Source organism: Tyto alba, unplaced genomic scaffold, assembly GCF_018691265.1.
Source record: "Tyto alba isolate M040663 unplaced genomic scaffold, T.alba_DEE_v4.0 Super-Scaffold_2, whole genome shotgun sequence".
NCBI lineage: Eukaryota > Metazoa > Chordata > Aves > Strigiformes > Tytonidae > Tyto > Tyto alba.
In genome coordinates, this window is record NW_024881282.1 from 89,504,855 (window position 1) to 89,525,109 (window position 20,255).

The 20,255-nt window shown below is 46.1% G+C and overlaps 1 protein-coding gene across 8 annotated transcripts in view; it reads right to left on the bottom strand.

The window, feature by feature from the left end:
- The window catches only part of NRF1 (nuclear respiratory factor 1), a 71,242-nt gene that overhangs the window by 37,300 nt on the left and 13,687 nt on the right, over window positions 1–20,255 (bottom strand). For 2 of the 8 annotated variants that reach the window (XM_042792168.1, XM_042792167.1), the window contains exons 1-6: window positions 13,397–13,414; window positions 13,039–13,267; window positions 10,868–10,982; window positions 8,499–8,625; window positions 7,776–7,916; window positions 402–560 (exon numbers count right to left, since the gene is read on the bottom strand). In XM_042792168.1, coding sequence (XP_042648102.1) covers window positions 402–560; window positions 7,776–7,916; window positions 8,499–8,625; window positions 10,868–10,982; window positions 13,039–13,261 — 765 coding nt within the window. In that variant the 5' untranslated portion in view covers window positions 13,262–13,267; window positions 13,397–13,414. Of the gene's footprint in view, window positions 1–401; window positions 561–7,775; window positions 7,917–8,498; window positions 8,626–10,867; window positions 10,983–13,038; window positions 13,271–13,396; window positions 13,984–20,255 lie in introns of those variants that run through there. The other 6 variants (XM_042792174.1, XM_042792172.1, XM_042792173.1 and 3 more) reach the window with 6 other exon arrangements.

The following is a 20,255-nucleotide window of genomic DNA, read 5'->3' on the forward strand; positions in this document are numbered from 1 at the left end:
CCCACCAAGGAAAGCACCAAGTGCCACAGCATTACTTCCAGCCTCACTAGGCATCCCTCCCCATCCAACCAGACCTACATCAGCCTGCACAAGTCCTGCCCCTTGCGCACCCTGATCTCTTTCTTTGATTATCTTTGTGACGGGTTGGTAGAAACTTCACCTGCATGCAGGATCCATGGCCGTAACTGATACCCAAGACCTTTTCACCCAGTTCTCCTTTTTTCCTGGCTCTGCTGCACATCCTTGACCAACTCCCTTTAAGTACAAAGGTTCCTGCTGCTCAGGATGGGACAGTATCCCTTCAAAGGCTTCAAGAGCCCGTGATACCGACTCTACGGTAAGTGACCCGCATACTTGGAGAGTAGACTTGTCTTAGGCAGGCAGCCCTGGGAGATACACACCCGCTGCTTCTGTTCCTCCGTGCGGACATCGCTGCGAACGTTGGCCCATGGAATGTCTTCAGGCCACCAGATGGGCTTGCAGCTTTCCTTGCCCCAGCCTGGTTTCCCACGGCCCGTGGAATACTTCAGCATCTCAGGGATGAAAGCTCGCAGCTGCGCCTGCAACAGACCGCATAAGAGGCTTGAGAGTTTTTTAGGAACTCATATCTCCAGTGGTTTTGAGGTGCATAGCACTAAATTATTACATTTAACTTCTATGGTTGTTGGAGCCATCAACTGGAAGAGGCCTGAATGCCTAAGGAAGATGGACAAATACTTTACCATCTTCTCCCAAGACTCAGCTGAGCACAGCTTAGTAGCACGTGGAAGAGTGAAAACAAAATTAAGTCAACCAATGACAACAATAAGGGACAAACACACACTGTATTAACACACTCCATGGTTCAAAAACTACCACGAAGGGAGCTAGCCAACCTGAAAGGGAGAACAAAAACTGGAGTAACACCAAAAAAAAAAAAAAAAAAAAAATCACACTCAATGTCCCCACAGTGACAGGAACTCAGACATGAGCTGACACACATTTTACAGAGATGCCACAAAGAGGATGGAGCTCCAGTGAGCTGCTCAAATGTAAAAAACACGATCTCACACGTACACTTCTCCAGTCCTGCAGAACATAACACACACTTGACTGATTTCCTGAATCTGTTTTTAACTTTTGCCAGAGTGGGGACACCTTTCAACCTAATTTTACTTTTCTGAGCACCCACCAAAAACTGATCAATTAGTGACCTCCTTTACCAAAGAGAGACAATACCTTAAGAATAGATTTGTAAAGCAAATCAAGCAGATATGCCAATCAAGACAGATATGTCACCAAAAATACAAAACTCACACAGGGTTTTATGACACATTTGGTTTTTGTACCAGGGACTACCTGGAGCCTCAGAAAAAGGCTGGTTCAGCTGCAGAAAGAGAGCAGGAAGAGAAGGAGCGCTCACGACCACGTACGTCAGAGAAAACCACATTAACTTAAAGCTAGATAGCTGCATTTAAGAACACCTCCCTGCATAGAAATCCCCACGATCCTGCTCAAATGACATCTCGTTTCCAGTCTGGACATTGTACCCATTGGCTCCAAGCTGCAAATCAACCCATTTAGAAACTGCCTTTTCCACATTGCCATAGGGAGTATGCTCTCAAATCCCCTGTAACACTGGTCTGACAGAGGAAGGGAGGAATGCTTCAGAAGAGCAGGAGACTGCAGATTGCCCCTGTGGTCTCTGCAAAAAGCCTAAAGCCCCTAAGCACACCACTAAACGCACCGGGGATCGGCAGCGGCTCTTTCACACACTGGACTGCTCCTCAAAGCCAGAGCCCAAGGGGAAGATGGAATGTGGGCCCTAGCTTACACAGCTAAACAGAAAAAATTGAAGTGTGCTTTGGTAAAAAGAAAATAATTTCTTCGCGTGCATGATTTACTGTGTTGTACACAGTTTGCAGCAGTGGCTCTGGACTTTAAAGGCAATAAACATCCAGTATACGTGTGAGTCCGCATCCACCCTAGAAGAACCACCCCTGCTCAGAGAAGCAGCTGCATCTCAGCTCCTCCACCCCACGGACATCCTGAGCCTTCTCAAAGAAGCTGTACCAAACCTCTGAATTATAAATAGAGATACCAAAAACACGCTTTGGTGCCCTTTTTCCCAGCCAAGCCTGTCCCTGGTGCACCTTCCACCGCAGGGCCAACAGTCACTCTGACGTGCTTCAGATTCTCTGGTAGAGGCCCCATTTATTCAAATAAACCTGCTAAGGGCATTGAGTTCTCTGATGCAAAAAAAAACCAGTTAAAAGCTCCTTCCCAGAATCGCTATCTGCAAGCCATGCTCCTTGTTACCAGACGGATTAATAACTGGTCCTAGGGAGTTCAGCGGCTCAAGCTACTCAAGGCACTTGTTAAGGAGGGTTTGCCTTTAATCCACCAGAGACACAATCAGCAGCAGCATTACAACCTGCTCCAGTACAAGGACTTCTCTAATTAGTGCCATAACGAGACCTCAGGCAGCTCACAGGGCTCTGACACGGGCTACAGCACCGAGACAAAGACCCCACGTCTCTCAGGGCACAGCTGGGAGGAACCGGTGCGACCACTTCAGCTGTGGGAGCCACGGTTCTGCTGACTCCATCCACAAACCACCTGAAAAAAAAAATCAAACCTCTGCTAAAAAAAAAAAATAAAACAGCACCACACTCCAGTTTGCACAGTCGTCAGCTCTGGAAAGGGCTCGTATAATCTCTAGTGTGGAGGGTTTGAGAGAAACTATAAGATATGTTTCTTTGACACCCTTCGGTACATAAACTGTCTTCTGAGTTTTAATATTAAGCTCAAGTGTTAGTGGTAGAGAGCTAATCCTGAGATTCTAACATTTGCAGTGGCCCAAAGCAAAGAAAACTGCATTCCAGTGCTGGGAACAACTAGTTGTCCTGTGTGCGAAGCGCCCAGGAATGCTCCAGTCTTAAGGTTTATGCCCTGATAAGCAAAGTGGTTTCTGGAAGGAAGCAAAACCCATGCTGGGAATTTTCTACCTGTCCCCACAGCTCAGCCTCAGGATCTCCAAAAAGTAGCACTTGGGAAAAGCAAAGTCAAGTCCACGCAGGACCTTGGCTGCTCCTCGAAGTGGAAGTGGGCAAAGCAGCAATTGCAGCAAAGCACCCAGGTATTTTGTTCACTGGCCCTTGTTCTTGTAGCAGCCAACTTTAGACTAAATGTTCTTTAAGTTTAAACATCAACTGGAACTTTTTAATCTGAATGTTTAAAAGTTAAGCATCTGTCAAGGCAGCAACCAAGTCGTCGTCATGAATTTCCTGCTACGAAAACCCACATGGCCCTGACCAAACTTCGCAAGGTGTCACTGCTGGGTGCTTTCTGGCAGGCAGGATGAGAGCAGGCTTGCTGCTGTCATAAATTCATCACTGCAAAGACGAGGCGTGGGGTCAGCCTGGGTGTCCTCAACAAGAAGTGGCAGCACTCAGCAGATGCAATAGTTTATGCCCTGCTGCAGGAATCCAACCCAAAGTTAACAACCTGGTCATCAGTGCAAAAAGCAGGAGGTGCTGTGGGTCTCCCCACAGAAGTGTCTGCTCATGGATTTACTCTTTATGCAAATCTTTCTTCTCTTCCACTCTGAAACCATGCTCAAGTCATAAGAGTGAGTAGCTCTAACGTGTCGGAGGGGCACACCAGGCGACCAGGCTGTCCCTCTCGGGATCACCACCTCCTAGCAGAGTTTGGAGATCTGAGCGCTGGACACAACTGCTTGTTCTTGCTGGAAACGAGGCACGATGCACCCTCCGAGCTTAAATGCTGTAAAATCAGGCAGCTGCCTGCATGACAGATCGAAGGATACACTCATCCCTGCATCCAGCATCTTGCAGGACTCGTTACCCTTCCCACTGCTGGAACAACTGTCCAGTGCTGGAGCTCAGATGCACGGGGGACCTGATTCCTAACTCTGGGGTGCTCCCACTGCAAAACAAGGACGTTCCCTCTGCCACATGCCAACGACCAGCTGGGAGAGCAGGAAGGCAGGCTGTCCCCACACCACAACCTCTGACGTGGACCAGAAGGGAGCACCAGGGAGCCTCGCACCCGGGTGATGGGGTCCAGCGCTGCAGGCTCGTCCCTGCCCCTCCGTGGAGAGGATCTGACAGCCACTGACTGATTTTAGTTACCATCTTTTGGTGTTTGGCTTCTCCTACATACAAGCTGTCGCGTACATAAAGATATCTGCTGTTTGTGCTAAAGCTTTTTGCAGGGCAGTATGCAAACAGACATCAAGATGGTTTTTGAGACGCCCAAATAAACTTTGTTGGCTTCTATAAACACACCGCAAATCATAGGGGTATATCAAGTTTAAAACCCATCACATTAAAGGACAAATTACCTGTTCAGGAAAGTATAAACAAATCCTAGTGACCTTGGTGAGAGCTGACTGAAGCACTGACCTCAGCATTACCCAATCTTACTCCTTAATCATATCAGTGAGCAACTGAGAACAAGTTTAGGGGCAAACAGCTCTGACGTATAGCACCAACGTAGCCAAAGTCCATAAAATATCAACATTTCCCTGTGTAATGGACTGCAGGGTAAAAGCCCCACTGCAATATGGTTTTTTTTTCTTCTGCACAGCCGAGGTGGGTGATGCTCTCCATTCGCAAGTTTATAGGAGCATCTTTGCTCAGGCTAGTAAAGGCTTTATTTCCCTCAAGACCACCGGGGAAGCAGAGCAATTAAAAGGAGAGTTATTTTCATCTCCTTGTTGAGGAACTAACACCTCTACCACCTGCCTGCTGACACCTGCAGCTGCTGAAAGCAGAGGCCTCATTTTTCCACTCCCTGTGACACACCTCTTAATTGTGCTGCCCAATTTATATCTATAAATATTTTGGTTATCCATAGGGCTTTGTGCAACTTAGTTGAAAAATCTCATTTCTTGTTAGCAAATACAAAGAACTACACTGGCAGCTCTGGGAATCCAAGGTTCCTACAAAAAGCCAACGGCACCTCTAGCAGTGCAACAGGTTGTAGCGAAGTAGGAGTCAGAGTTATCACGCACGCTCTCAAACGAATATATTTCAAATTGCCATTGTGTCAAAAAAAGAAAAAAACAGCACGGTGGCCTCATCATTTTCAGCATATCTGTGTTTTGTTTCTATTTAAAGTTTGCCCACAAGTCTGGCAAAAACTATAGAGCAGCTGCATGCTTTCAGAAACAAAATCATCTCCTAAGCACTACATGCAGCACCTTACTCCGTGTACGTTTTACAAGATGACAGATCTGCTGGGTTGTGAAAATCCACCCAAGTGGCCTGCAGCCGTTCCAGGATCTCAAAAATTTTTTAGAGACATTTACAAAACATCACCCTGTGTATCATATAGGGAAAACTGAGGCAGTGCAGCACTGGGTGCCCACAACACACGCACACCACAGTGGCTGAGCTAACTGGGACAGCAATGGTTAGCCACACTGGGCACAAAGAGCGTGGACTCTGTCCACAACTCAGGAGAAACCTTCTTCACAAAGCTGTTTTGAGTTACCACATTGCACTAAAAAAAAACAAGGGCTACTCCTAACAAGATGCTTGTTTTACCATAATGCAGTATGACAGGACTTGAAATAAGAGGCTCTACGTCGCTACGCTGTTGCATCAGCAGTTTGCACACTTGCTGACCGAAGGCCCTGCAGAACATGGAGAAGAAAAACCATTGCTCATTTAAGAGGCACAGGAACCCTGGGAACGCAGGAGTGTTGTGCACCGGAAGGATAAAAAAAAAAAAAAAAAAAAAAAAAAAGCCCTGCCAGCAGCTAGTGGCTCAGACAGGAGAGCTGCTTCACATGTGGAAATGCAGAGCAATCAAACCCCAGGGGTAACCAGGCTCAGCCAAATCTTTGTTCAAGGTTTCCTGAAGACCAAGGCCATGCCATGTTTGGAAGAAAAAAGCCAACCTTACTTTTAGCTCAACATGAAAAGCATTAGCATTTTATCCACCGAATTCTATAGATATTGGTATTTTATCCATAAAATAGAATCAGAAAACACTTAAGCAACCTTTGATGTTAAAAATATTTAATTTCCAATTCTACCACAAAAATAAACAATATGCATTATAAATCCAGCTGAAGGCTTCTCTGAAGTGAGAGCCTGTCACTTTTATTGCTGCTTGGATGACACGTGCAACATTAACAGCCAAACAGTCGATAGATCTTTTTATTGGCCCTTTTATATGTGCACATACTCCGCGCACCACAAACCAGAGAAGTTTCTCAGATGTGTTACTGCATTGCAACAACCTCCCGTCCTGATCTCATTCATCCACACTCACTTCTCTCTCTCATTTCTTTCCAGCACTCCACCAGCAACAGCTCATTGTCTTTGCTCCTTCCTCAGAGCCCACATGCTGTGGGTACGGGCGGCTCCGGCTTCACTACTCACACCATGTCAGGATGGAGTTCCTCTACCTGAGCAAATCTCCACATACATGTCTCCTCCTCCTTGTTTTAACCCCATGGCACTACTTCTCTCCCTGTTAACTCAGCTTAATTACTACAATGTTGAGGCCACAAAAAAGTCAGATAAACACAAGCATTTTGTTTGCCAATGCAAACGAACTCAGAGTTACATACCTGTGATCTTTTGGTGGTCTCTCATTTTACTTTAAAAGTAAAATGTTTCAGCTTTTCACTTTCACATTTCCATGGGAAACTGTTAATGATACAAAACAAAAGCTGCCTGGGAACAGCTTTTGCAGACACCACCTTTCACAGTGGCTTAAAAATCTAGCAACTATGTTTTGTTTTATGTTGTCATGGATTAGGAACATGATCTATTATCAGCCAAGGCACAGTAGATTTCTTTGTAAAATTTTATTAGAAGTGTGAGCTTGTCTGATTCCACCTAAGTAATGGAAATGGTGTTTTGACCAGAACGTGATCTTTCTGCAGAGCACAGAGGAAATCCCCACATCTTTGCTCTACTACAACACCTCTTTGTATGTTACCCAAAGCCTCTGACCTCTCCATCTTGCTACTCCCTTTGAAGAAACCAGCTTTCAGAATTTAAAATTTGTTGCGGTGCATCAGACTGAGCGTATCCAGAGCTGCCTGCAAAACACACCTGCCTGCATTCAGGTCCTGCACCCCAGGGGAAGAAGATTTCCCTATAAATGATCCCTCCCACACCAAGGAAGCTTCCCTGGGACCGGGGGGTGTCTCCTCCACTTTCTCCCAGCGATAAGGAGGTCAGCAAAGTGCTGGACCTGGAGATAAAGGGAGTCCCTCGCATGCCTAGGTCAGACGACTCCCTGTATCCATCAGAAGCATTTCATTCGGGGTCTGATCTGGAGTTAAAACCACTGGCAAGCTCTCCTCTGCTCCAATCCACAGCAGAAAACAGAGGAGGGAAGCAAGTAGAGCACACAAGAAAGGTCCAAAGAGCATAAGCCAAAACAGTACTCCACAAGCGACCTTCCTGATCTCAGCACCTAAAAATTACTGTGAAGTGCAGAATAAATATCTTCCCTGTTCATAGTTTATGGGAGGTGACAAAAACAGCTTAATGGGGAACACTCCCAGCAGCCTGAGCTCTACTCCTTAGCAGCATTTCTACTGCTTCACGTAGAAAAGAAGCACCAATAACAAAGCTTCACATCTAACTACTATCTGAGCTGTTGCAGTCCCCCCTGGGAAAGAGGAGATCAAACGCATCCCCTGGAGACGCAGCCATAAGCTCCACTGCAAAATAAAAGGATGTGACTGCAAGATGCCAAATCTCTCTCTCTTTTTCTCTGTGGTTCTGCCACGTCTGGCTGCTTACCTGGGTCATCTTGTCCACCGAGACGGGAATGCCGTCGATGGTGAGGGGTGGTAACTCGGAGTTAACCTCCTGAGGCGCAGGAGCGTGCTCCGCTAGTGCGGACTCCAGGTCTTCCAGAATCATGCTCTTGTACTTGCGTACCTGTGGGGAATCGTTAAGCTCGGGTAAACAAGGTAAGGAGCACCAGGAGAGGCGAGGGCAAGGACGCAGGGCCAGCCGCCTTCCCCAAGGTGCTGCAGAACAGAAGGAGCAAACAACGCCACAGCTGGCAAGAAAAAAAAAATACCCACGGGCCCCAAAGACCTGGCCATATCGAAAGGCTGATGATGAAACATCAAGTAACACTGGCAAGTGGAAGTATTTACAGGATTAAAAGGAAAGTTCTGAAGCAAGACTCACCGTGGTCAGGGTCTGCTCCATTTACTGTCTGGCCTAGCAACAAGTGCAAGCACTGACTGTCAATCTGAGTTCAGACACATCACTGCCTGCTCCCTCTCATTTTTAGTCCAGGATATTGAACCCTGGTGAGATGTGCTAGGCAACCATTCATGCAACAAAGACAAGACCTCGGTGCTACCCTTGTGTCCACACAATCTCAACTCCTGTTTCCAGGGTTTTAATCATAACCTTCAGCTCACTACCAGACTTGCAAGGCTGCCTTGAGCAGAATGAAACCTGCAGAGGCGAGCAATTTATGACGCAGCTTTTCCTAGAGACACCTACCACGTTCTCCAAGGGTGCAGCACCGAATACTTTAAAGACAGGATTGGGTTTGGAGGGTGAGATGCACAGAACAATGGCCTGCTGCCCCACTCTGGTGGTGTACTCATCCAGCGTGGCTCGGAGCTTCCTGGAACGGAGGCATAAAACAGTGAACAGGTTATCAGTTGAAAGCTCTATAGAAACATAACCCTTTGCATTGTAAACTCTCTTTCTTAATGCTACCCATTCACAAACCAGGTGAAAAACGGAGCCCCAGCTGGTCAGATTAGCCACATAAACCACTTCTTCCTCCACTCCCGCAGGCCTGCTGCGCTCCCTGCAGTCAGCCAGCAGCTCAAATATCAATTATTCTCCCTTCTCTCCTTTTTCCATTGATGTAAAAAGTAGAGAAATCACCAGAGCAGCAAAGCTAGGACAGCAAGAGTCTGCATGTCCGCTCTGTAACTAAGTGTATTAGCAATACAAAACTTCTAAGGTAAAGAACTCAAATGATACGATAAAAGAGGACTGCAAACACAGGTTATTTTACATCCAGCCTCATAACAGTGCATTGCAATCCTCTAAGTACTAAAGTCCTGCTCAAACCAGAACTGTAAGAATTCAACCTACAACTACAGGAAAGGCAAGAATCAGCAATATTGCAACAGCTCAGCACAGGAAACCCAGGTATTCAGACACCTGACACATCAGCAAGTCCCTCTGGAACAATCTCTCTGCAGGAAAATAATGCTCCATCATATATTTTCCACCTCTTACTCATTTTAAGCAATGCAAGAGAATGTGTCAGAAATGTTGGTAGAAACTCAAAGCAAAAGAGAAGTAGAGGTTATCACCAGATTACTTGAACACTGCCATAAGGTGACAGCTTAGTATCTGCCTTGGTCATTTCAGAACCTGCTGTTAGCAGCAGACAGGCTGCCAAAAAGCACCAACACCACCACCAGCTACGCAGAGATCCCAGAATCAGAAGTTGTAACTTCCCACTTGATTCACAGTGGTGTAAAAATCAAGCACAAATGCGTTAAATTGATCAGAATGCAAAAAAATGATGCATTTTGTTGGTATCTTTCATGTAATAAAATGAAGTAGCTGCATGAAGGGAGAAGAAATAATTCCTTTACAGAGGAGTTTCTTTAAAAAGATATCGTTCATATTTCAAGGGAGAAAAGAATTTGCTCTTCAGAAATGTTGCAATAAACACAGCTGAGTCAGCAGAGTCAGGAAAAACAGAATAAAGCTATAAAAGAAAGGGAAAGCACTCCCAGGGAATATTATTTAACACTAACTCTGCTCCACCTCGTTCCAGTTTGATCATGTACAAAGGGTGTTGTGGGACTCAACAGATGAGTAAGCAGAATGAGGAAAGCAACTTAATTTCTCACCAACTTTACAAGAGTTGGACTAGGAGAGAGGGGAGAAAAGGCAAAGCTCTGGCCATCGCTCCTTCAGTACATTAAATGTGCACGCAGGAGGAAGTCAGCAAGAAACGGAGCGACAAATACTCCAGCTCTTCTGACACAACCCAATCAAATCTAAAACAGTTTAAAAAGAAAAAATTGCTTTGTTCCAAAACCTAGCAAATAGTACCGGCCAATATTTACTAAGGTTTCCGGAGGATGGAATCGCGGGTGATCGCTCCGGGCTGGCGGAAAGCCTGCGCAGCCACTTCAGCACCAGTGCTCCTAGGTGGCCATCAGGCGGGCAGACAGCCTCAGAGCACCTGGAATGCAGCACCTGAAGGGCGGCAGAAGTTTGGTGCCTACAGAGCAAGCTCCTAAAGCCAAAGAAAGTGCTTCAGCTCTGCCAGGCATCTCGCCTCGATTATTCTCCTCCAACACTGCGCACTAGAGCCTGGGTCAGTCTTCAGTGTGGAGCTCACATAACAGGCTCGGCTGGCAAAGGAAATTCAGGTACACACACACCGGATTTATTCACAGGATCATTTCATAATGCAGAAAAGGCTTTTTCATTAGGTAGGTAAGTCCTTCGTGTCACTGCAGAGCTGGGATATGGCTGTAGCTCCAGATTCTCAGGCCAGCCACTGTTAAAGCCACTCTGAATACCTTGCAAGGCAATGTTCCCATGACAGATTTAACTTGTGACTAGCTGGGGTTAAAACAGAATTGTGGCTCCCACTGGAATGGCCGTGTCAATCCCAGTGATTGTAATATCCCACTAAAGATGAGCAGAGCAGCAATTTGACCTGTTTCTGCAAACCAAAACATAGTTCTCGGGTTCCAGAAAAGGTGCCCCCCAAAAAAATCCCAAACTGGGCAACTTCTGGACAGCACACGGTCTCACTACGCACGGCACTGGAGGCAGACTGAGGACGCAGACCGAGGTGTTGGAGTGCAGGCAGGAGTCCTTACCGCAACAAACGTGTCTGCTGTCTCTTGCGGATCGATGGGTTGGATTCAAAAACGTGTGGTCGCTTTCGTTTTTTACCTGTTGCCACAGCAGCAGCTGCTGCCATCCCCACAGGGCCTGGAAATCAAACCACAAAGGGTGAATTGGCACACACAGCTCAGGAACTGGCCAGAAAGGACATTGCCATTGCCCTCCTCCTGCCAGGGATGGGTCCCAGGGGCTCAGCTCAAGGGCCTTATCAACCGACCAGTGACCCAAATTCCCCACTGAGCTCCCCAGCAGCCGGGATCCCTCCTCTCTGGCATCGGAGAGGTGTATCAAAAGGCTCCATTCTCCAGTCTGGCAAGTCTCAGCTCAGTCCCAAGTGAAAAAAAAAAAAAAAAAAAAAAAAATCACATATTTCAGTCCAGAGCTTTCCTTACAATCACATAATTACATATTTCATCTTCTAAATGTACTGAAAAACTCTCAAGTACACCCAGACTTTACATAACTGACTGCAATTGAGGAGATCGTGGTGGCACGGGAGAGGAGACCAGACTAGGTACAACACCATAAATCCTGGTTGGACACCTCAACTACAGCATCAGGAGCCCGAGGCTTTCCCCGAGGATTAAGGACCAGTTCTAATGGGAAAGAAATTGAAAATCCAGGCTTCCCAGCAGCATTCAACCACAGCCCCCTGAAGAATAGTGGGGACCACGGCTATTGCTATTGCTTTTGTGGCCAAACTCTGGGCACAGAGTCTCTGTAAGGGGAAGTTTCATTCAGTTAGCTGGAAGTAAACCAAGCGACGGGCAGTGGATTGTGCTTCTGTTGGTGATCTCCAGGGTCAGAGTCAAAAAGCCCTTGAGCCTGCATTAGACCCCACACTTGCCTTTGACTCCTGAGTAGACCTCAGTTGCTCTGTGTGTAGTTTCTCCATGTGTCAGCAGTGAAAGGTCACACCAGGGGTCATAAAAACCACTATGGTTTTGTGTTTAACAAAGATGCAGCTACTGGATCAGGAAGTTCTAAGCTACCAATCAGTGAAAGCTGGTAGATGATAATGAAAGTAGCATCTGATGATATGTTTTCTCTAGGCAGCTGCTCTGGGAGAGGGGATGCTGTAACGGACAGAGCTCCAGGTGACACTACAGAGCTAGGTTTTGTTAATCAGTAATGAACTACCGGAGCGCTACCCAGGGCGGGCACAGCAAGCACTGCTGCATACTGCTCCAACCATCCCGTGCTTGTGAAAAAAAAAAGAATTAAAACGGTGACTTCTGGGGGACTGGCAAAAAATTTGCTACGGAGAAGCGAGGAAGGGCTACACTGGGCTGTCAGGCAAGAATTGGGCTGGACGTGCCAGTCCATGCCACGAACTGCAGCCACCTGTCCCAGGGAAGTGGGACAGCTCCTGCCTTGGGGTGCAGCCCCCGTAGCGGGAGGGCTCGCAGGCAGGCGGGAGCCACCAGCAGCCCCTCCTGCATCCACCACCTGGGACTGAAAAACTTGTGCGCTAGAAGGGAAGGGGGAAGGAAAAAATCCTGCAGGAGCTGAGGTTGGAAAATTAATAAGCAATGGGCATGGTGGGATGCTCAGTGGGGTGGTGGCACTTCACAGGTGTGGTCAAGCACATCAAGATAAAGTCTGATAAGGAGTCAGGCAAGTCTATGAGTGCTTATTTATCACTGCATTTTTCTGCTAGTGAGGTAAAGCCCTTACAAGGCAAATCTAGAGGACATTTAGCAGGGGCTTCACTGGAAGGAGTTGGTGATTCTGAAATACTTTCCCAGTCCAGATATGCCAGGACCCTTTGTGGCATCTCCTTGGGAGAAGCCTAGCATGTGAGCTCCCTGGCTAAGCAGGGTTGGGTAGCACTCCTGGGTTATTTTTGCTGTTGTTTATATGGGCCTGAAATAAGCTTGCTCTTTGACATATTCAGTATTTTAGTTTCATTTCCTGAGGTAGCACTTACCAGGGGCCTTTTTTTAATGGTACAAACCAGTCTCTTACTCCCATTACTTCTACATTACACACAAATAAAGCGATGCAAGATTCAAGCAGCGGGCAGACCTTGCGAAGAAGCGCTATTAAAGCCAGGGCAATAAAGAAGCATTCGGAGCACCCCGTGGGGTGACAAGATCTCCCGCCAACCTCTGCACAAACGCAGCGTTCCCGCTGACTTTACCTGCCGCAGCCAGGTGGGCAGTGACCTCGTCGGCAGCCGTGGAGTTGAGGATGTCAGAGTCATCGTAGGAGGTGTCCTCCGGCGAAGACGGCGAGTCTTCGTCCGCACTCAGCATGCTGTGCTCTGTGTAGGTGGCCACATGGACCTGCTGCACCTGCTGGGCCACTGCGTGGGCCTCAATGGTGGCCATGTGCTCTGTTTGGGTCACTCCGTGTTCTTCCATTAATAGCTACTGGCAGAGGAGACAAAAATCACAGGAAGGGGTTGCTGACACTGATGCACCGGTAAGGGAGGGCAGCCAAAGGTTTCTGAGCCAGCTAGGTGAGCAGGCCACGACCAAGAGGGAACAAGAGATTACCTCCCCCAGTGGCTGTGGTCTTCTCCGAGGGGGAAATAACAAGTGCACCTGGATCCAGGAGAGAAACTTAAAAGTTTAAGAGCTTTGGAAAATCCATACTTTCAAACAACACGGCATAGCACCCAGAGGTAGTCATCTTTGCTGGAGGAAATGTCTTTAAGGACCTTGTAGCCTTGAGATTATGTGCCCTGCCCACCCCCCACCTACACACATATTAAGAGACCTGATCAAACCTGGAACTTATATTTGCCACTTTGAGATCTAGCTTCCAGGGAAGATGCTCAAGGGCAACACACAATCTCTAACCATCCAACCTCAATAGCTCAGGACACAACTGAGGATGCTGGTACAGAAGTTTACTGGCAGCAAGTTGTGTTCTACAGACCACTTTTGTTGCCTTACTTGGTTAGAGTCCGGAAGCAGGCAAAATCATTACAACCCAAGCACAAAATATAAAGCATATTTATTTAATGCATCTAGTGGTAAACCACTGAGCAAAGTAGTGTCTTACGTAGTCAGCCGGGCACTGGAACACACACCATGAACATAAATCTGTGCAGAAGGAACAAGACAGGACATATGCAGATATTTTCAGTGTGTATCTACCATACATTTGTGGAAAAGGAAAAGCACACCCTTATGATATTTCCAGACTACGTTAGAAGAATTAGGACATCAACCCTCAAGAACAGATTCCCCAAAACCCTCAGGGCAAACAGCAGAAGGAAAGAGATGACCAGCTGTAGGGAACAATAAAGTAGACCCAGCAAATTCTGACCCCATAAGTATAACCACTGAATTTCAAGTTCTTGATTGACATCCTCTTCATAGAAACCTGTTCAGCTTGTCAGGAGGAGAGAGCTAGGGGCATGAACACCGACCACAGAGGAGTCTCAGATACATGGCTGGGTAACTGCTCACTGAACTCAGACAAGCCATGCCATCACATGCATCTTCGTCCTTCAAAAGCTTTCACTAGTTTCTATTATCGATATCGTGCCATAAATACAAGGCACTTTGCAAATGATCAACATGACAAAAACCTCAGCCTGGCAAAATAATCACCAGGCTTCTACTAATCATAAAAATCAACATCCTAATGACCAAACCATGGAACACCATGGCAGTGGGACACTGGGACCCCGATCAGGGGTAAGCACTTTGTCAGGAGGGTTACTCTGACCAGACTAACCAATAGTCATACACAACTAATTGAGACACTGCAAGAGAGATTATTACAAAGGTGGGATGCCCCATGGAAGAAATGGAGAAGAACGGAGGACACCTCAGTTGAAGCTGCTAACATGTGGGCAAACAGGAACACAAGATTAGGTGGGAAGCAGAAGGAGGTTAAAGGAGAGGACCAGAGTCTTGCTCTGAATTCAGGAGAGAATATGCAGGGACAAGGCATGACCAAGGCTGTGGAGAAAGAAATATTTTTTGCAGCAGCATTTTAAGCAGCAGAAGCTCAGAAGCAAGGAAGTGGTGGCCATAATCCAGACAACAAATGGAAGGAAAGGTAGGGTGGGGAGTGACTGGTATTTAGATACACTTAATATTGCCTCAAATCTACTGATCAAAGAGCTGAAATATGACAGATTTTTCTTTTTTTCCCCCCATCACCAGCTGGTTTCTAAAGGCTTGTTTCCACATGCCTCAAAACATCTTCTGCAAATCAGTGAACTGAACATTGTGGGCATTTATAAAACAGATCTTCCAAAGGCAGTTCCAACTTCAAGATACCCAAAAGAGGGATGTAATTATTTTAGAGAGTCCTGTCCTCAAAGCAGGACCTATTTTCCACATTTTACTTAAGCACATCTGGTTTTACAGGAAAGAAAAGCTGCGTCTCAAACACAAAGAAAATATTCCCCGCACAGCGCTAAGAGAAAGCTTCCCGTTCAAATGACAGTGTTGAACAGGGGATGAGACAAAGTTTCTGGTGTAGCAGCAGGACCAAAATATTGAAAGGAGACTTGAAATGAGCCAAAGAAGCCCAGTGAATACAAAGTCAAAGCACTCATTACCGTGCATGCGTTATAACAACCAAACCTTGTTAGTCCTGCCCTACTTCAGCCACACAGAGGGTGGTTGCAATCCATCACCTCACCTCGACTTGCCCAGCCAGCCGAGACGTCTGCAAACGTTGTGTTACCCCTGAAATGGCTGTGGGCAGTCAGACAGCCACCCTCTTGCTCAACAGATGGAAGTTTCCCAACCACCACATCTTAGGGCTCAGGATGAATTAGCTCAACGTAGTATTCACTTGCAAAATGAATTCCTTCCTTTTGCAGACACGGAGGCCTTGGTCTTTCTTGAGAAGCCAAATGCGACCTAGCCACTTCGGCATGGTTTCTCATGTACCAATACAAAGAAATCCAGGTGCGTCTTTCCAAAGCGTTACTGACTTTTCCAAAAGGACAAAGCCAAACTCCAAAGCACTTTACCCCTCTCAACTCTGTCAGGTTAACTGACAACTCAGACCTTAGAGGCCAAGCTCCTTGGGAAGTACCAGCCTCCCTCCGCTGACCAGAGAGGGAGGCCACAGCAACCTGCCTTCTAACACAGACATCGTGGGTTTGTAGCTACCACACAAAAAAAAAAGGGTCCAGATTGCAGAATCCCTTTATTTTCCATGTCTGCCTACAGCTGACCTCTCCAATGCTATACACACTTCTAGTAAGGATCACATCAAATCAGCGGCTTCTACTGAGAGACCACAGTTTCCACACGTAACACCAACTTCACTGTGGAGCGTCAAACCACCTCCGTTAATCTTGTCATCTGCATGGGGGATAGAAGCAGAAGGGAACTATGTATTTAGGCAGTGGATTTTCATCCACGAGTTGCCAACAGTGCTCACAAGCACAGAAATATTCCAAATGGTAGGGTGATATTGGTTTGATGCTTGTTTGGTTGCCCCAGCTCGGGAGAGTCAGTCTGGTTATAACCAGGGAGCTGTACACCCAACTGAGATGGAAGGACGGACTTGGTCACATACTTAATTATGCAGCTGGCTGGTGCGTGACAGAGGGAAGCATGGTCTAGAGGCTAAAACAAAGAAACAAGTATCAGGATATGGGTCCAGTACTGGAAGCTGCCCAGGTACTAAGATGACTGCGGCACTAGAATCACCCTCTGTACTGGGCAGGCTGGGGAAGAGGCACATCTCCCATATTTACCAATTTGTCACAAAAAAGGGAGGGGTTTTTATCCATGAAATACTAACAGACCCCCTAAAAGTTCCTAAATAGTATGGACGTGAAAGTAAATTGAATCTGGACAACAAACAGATGTTTTCAAACTTCTGCCTTCTAGCCAGGCATGTGCCAGAGGAACTCATGCCTGCGGGACAGCAGAAGTGCTGCTGTGAGACTGTTGCGAACCTCTTGAGGTTACAGCTACAGTCAAATCACCTTCAAACTCACAATCCTTCCTAAAAGGCTGCTAGAGTTAGAGGTTGCTGTTGTCCGACCCTGTTTACAACACAGATTGTAACATTAGAACCATCCAAAAATAGCAGCAATTCAGATACCACCAGTAAGGAAGGGACTAAGATGCTGAGGTACACTGAAGCAAACTGAAAACTTTTGGTTGAAAAGAAATTCAGCTGTAATCTCCTTCCAAGGAATTTATTTTGCCATCACCATAGAAAAATGGTCGAGGAATATGGAGAAAAAAAAAAAAAAAAAAAAGGCAGCAAGCATCTCGGTAGGCCAGGCCTTTCCCAGGCTACTGTGCTTTTTCTGAAAAGGTACTGCTGCTCTTCTCCATGCAGCAATACAGTATTAAGTATTTTCCATTAGCACAAAAAATTTATGCATCCACAGAAAAATATGATCAGACCATAACTGACAAAGCGTAGTAACCTTTTAGCTCATCAGGAGACAAGACTGCAAGACTTGCAGGATGCTTCCAGTACTGCAATACTGCTGCCTTTGAAAAGAAACCTGCATGAATCAAGAGGCAGTCTACACCCAATGCCACTAAAAACAATGATTTTTTTATAAATAAAATTCAGAGATGACTAAAACTATGCATTTCTGAGTCAGCAAGTGGACAGCTGGGTAAGCAACATCAATACTCTTCATGAGCAACCATGCAAATTTAAACACACGTGCATTTGATACAGTTTTTACTGGTACACTTCCTGCTTCAGTGCGCAGAGCCTGGTTGAATTTTGGCATTTTTGAAACAGTTATCTATAAGCAATGACTGGGATAATAAACAGTGAGGTCATCATGTTTATTTAGAGATGAAGTCCACTTGATTCAGACAAGGTCTAACAACCACTGATCTGCTATGAACTCTTTCCTTTTTACAACTCCTCCTTTCCTAAGGAGTCCAAGGTACTTGCTGCAATGTATGAAGGTCACTTGCTTCCTCGGTGACACTATTACATTTCCTCACTCGTTTTCCTTCCTGCCTGCATAAACGTAGGTATAAGCTGGGAAAAAGGCAATAAACTACTACAGTTCTTCAATAAATGGTGCAGCCTGCCCAACTGTGCACACACCACCACCACCAGCTCTAGTAATTAATTTTCAGGTTGTAACTTGGATTAATTCTAGTTTAACCTGACAGCTGGCTTCACTCAGTGCAGGTTTTCTACTTTTCCAACTTCTGTGTTGTTTTCATACGGGCACGTTTTCCTTCCAGAAAATTTCCAAATGCCTGCAGAATCATACACTGAAGGGCACCGAGCCTTATCTTTCAGTGTTGAAACTTTTGGGAGTTATTCATATATTCAAATTATTCCCAAAGGATTCCTGACACAAGTCAGGCTCAGTGGGCAGACACCCTGACTGGCAGATTCTGCTGGTGATTACCAACCTGTTGATACTGTTGCCCCAGCAGCAAAGCATCTTTGTTATGCGTCCAAAGGGTCTGCACTTGGATTTGAACAGGGATTCAGGCACAGGGGATGAAAGGAAAGTCGTCCTTGATCAATTTTAGAGATGAGCATTCTTCATTCCAAAAAAAGGGAGTTTATTACTGTTTTCCTTCAGAAATCCGAACAGTTTCGGGTATAAGGAAACCCTAATGATATGATGATGACTGCAAAGACATTTCCTGGTAGTTGTAGCTCAGTCCAGAAGCCTTGGATGACAGCCAGAAGTATTTTTAAAGTCATTTAAAGTGCTTAAAAAAATATGAGGATAAAGTCCCTCTCATCACACAGTGCAGTTGCTTTATGACTGTGTCAGAGGTTCCTTTGATGTACTGTCAACTATGATCAATGACTGTTGACACCATCACTGGAAGAATACCAGATGCAGGAGAAGCAAAGCAAACGAAAATAGCAGAAGCTGTACCATTCAAACCAGCAGAAAACAACAGAAACTGAACAGAAACATAAATTCCACATTAAATTTAAAACCACATGGATTAAAATGAAGGTCTTGTCTGCTCAATGTAATCTGTGGTATGAATGTAAAGATATAACCCCATCGATACAAAACCATGTGGGATATCCCACTGCAGAAACTGCCCTCTGCCACCACCATCTAGTTTAATGTTGCTTCACGTCTGCTTTAAACTAAGCCAAAAATAAAATGTCCACACCAGAAAAAATGATGAGGTACACCAGCATGACTGGAAAAATGCTCTTACACAGACAGGGCCTCCTAGACTTATTTTTATCCTTTAGATTGCTGAAGCAGTTTTACTTCGGACACTGTAGAAGCACAAGACGTTGCCCTCTGAGTCAGTCTTAACTTAGAGATGAGCATTTATCTGCTGGCATTTTAAATCACGCGGCCATTTTTACTAATTCATCCAATACAATGACTAATTCATCTGAAACCCTGTTCAGATTAACAACAGAAAAATTGCTGGGTCTGGCTTCTTTGATAGTTTAAATAATTTTAAAAGGACGCAAAATATGGATTATCTGAATAAAGACTGAAGGATGAGGGCTGAGACCCAGAATATTATGACAGAGACCTGCTCTGCGCTCTCCTGTGCTTACAGAGCTTGCTCCTGCCACGAGAGCTCAAATCCCTCCTAAGAGGGCAGCCACTGCACGAAAGGGAGCTCCGGGAACACAGGGGCACAAGCTTTAGATGAGAAGAAGGCAGATTTAGATGAGATCTAGGGCAGAAATTGTTCCCTGTGCGGGGGGTGAGGCGCTGGCCCAGGGTGCCCAGAGCAGCTGTGGCTGCCCCCTCCCTGGAAGGGTTCAAGGCCAGGTTGGACGGGGCTGGGAGCCCCCTGGGCTGGGGGAAGGGGGCCCTGCCCGGGGCAGGGGGGTTGGAACTGGGTGATCTTTAAGGTCCCTTCCAACCCAAACCATTTGATGATTCTACCATGCCGAAATGGGGTGGGAACAGCTAACAGCCTTGTCAACATCCAAAACACCAAATATAAAGTTCTCATGCTCGAGTTTTGCAACCAGACCTTCCTTCTGCTTGGGTATTTCAGCACTCAATGAGCAAACCTCTCTGCCGTAAGGCAACACCATGCTGCCCAAGAAGTCACTGTGAAAAAGAGCAGGTTGTCTTTCTTACAGACTTGCTGCTTTGGAAATAGAGAGTTCTCTATTTTCTTTGCAAATAATCCTGGTTGTCAGGATTCAGGTTTCACATCAACAGGGAGTCACTATGGGTAGAACACCACGAGGGAAGAGTTCATTTGTATTCTGTAATAGTATCCACATAAAAATGAGTATGACATTTGACAACTAAAATGCAAGAATTAGCAAATCACCAATAGCAAGTGGAAAGGCCAACTCTCACACAGCCTGCTCGGTGCGCTACAGCCCAACCTTTCCTAACCCAAGGGTTTGGGAAGGATGAAATCCCACCCCAGCCAGCTGCATGGCACTGCTGTGCAGGGGAACTAACCTTTTCTGACGGAC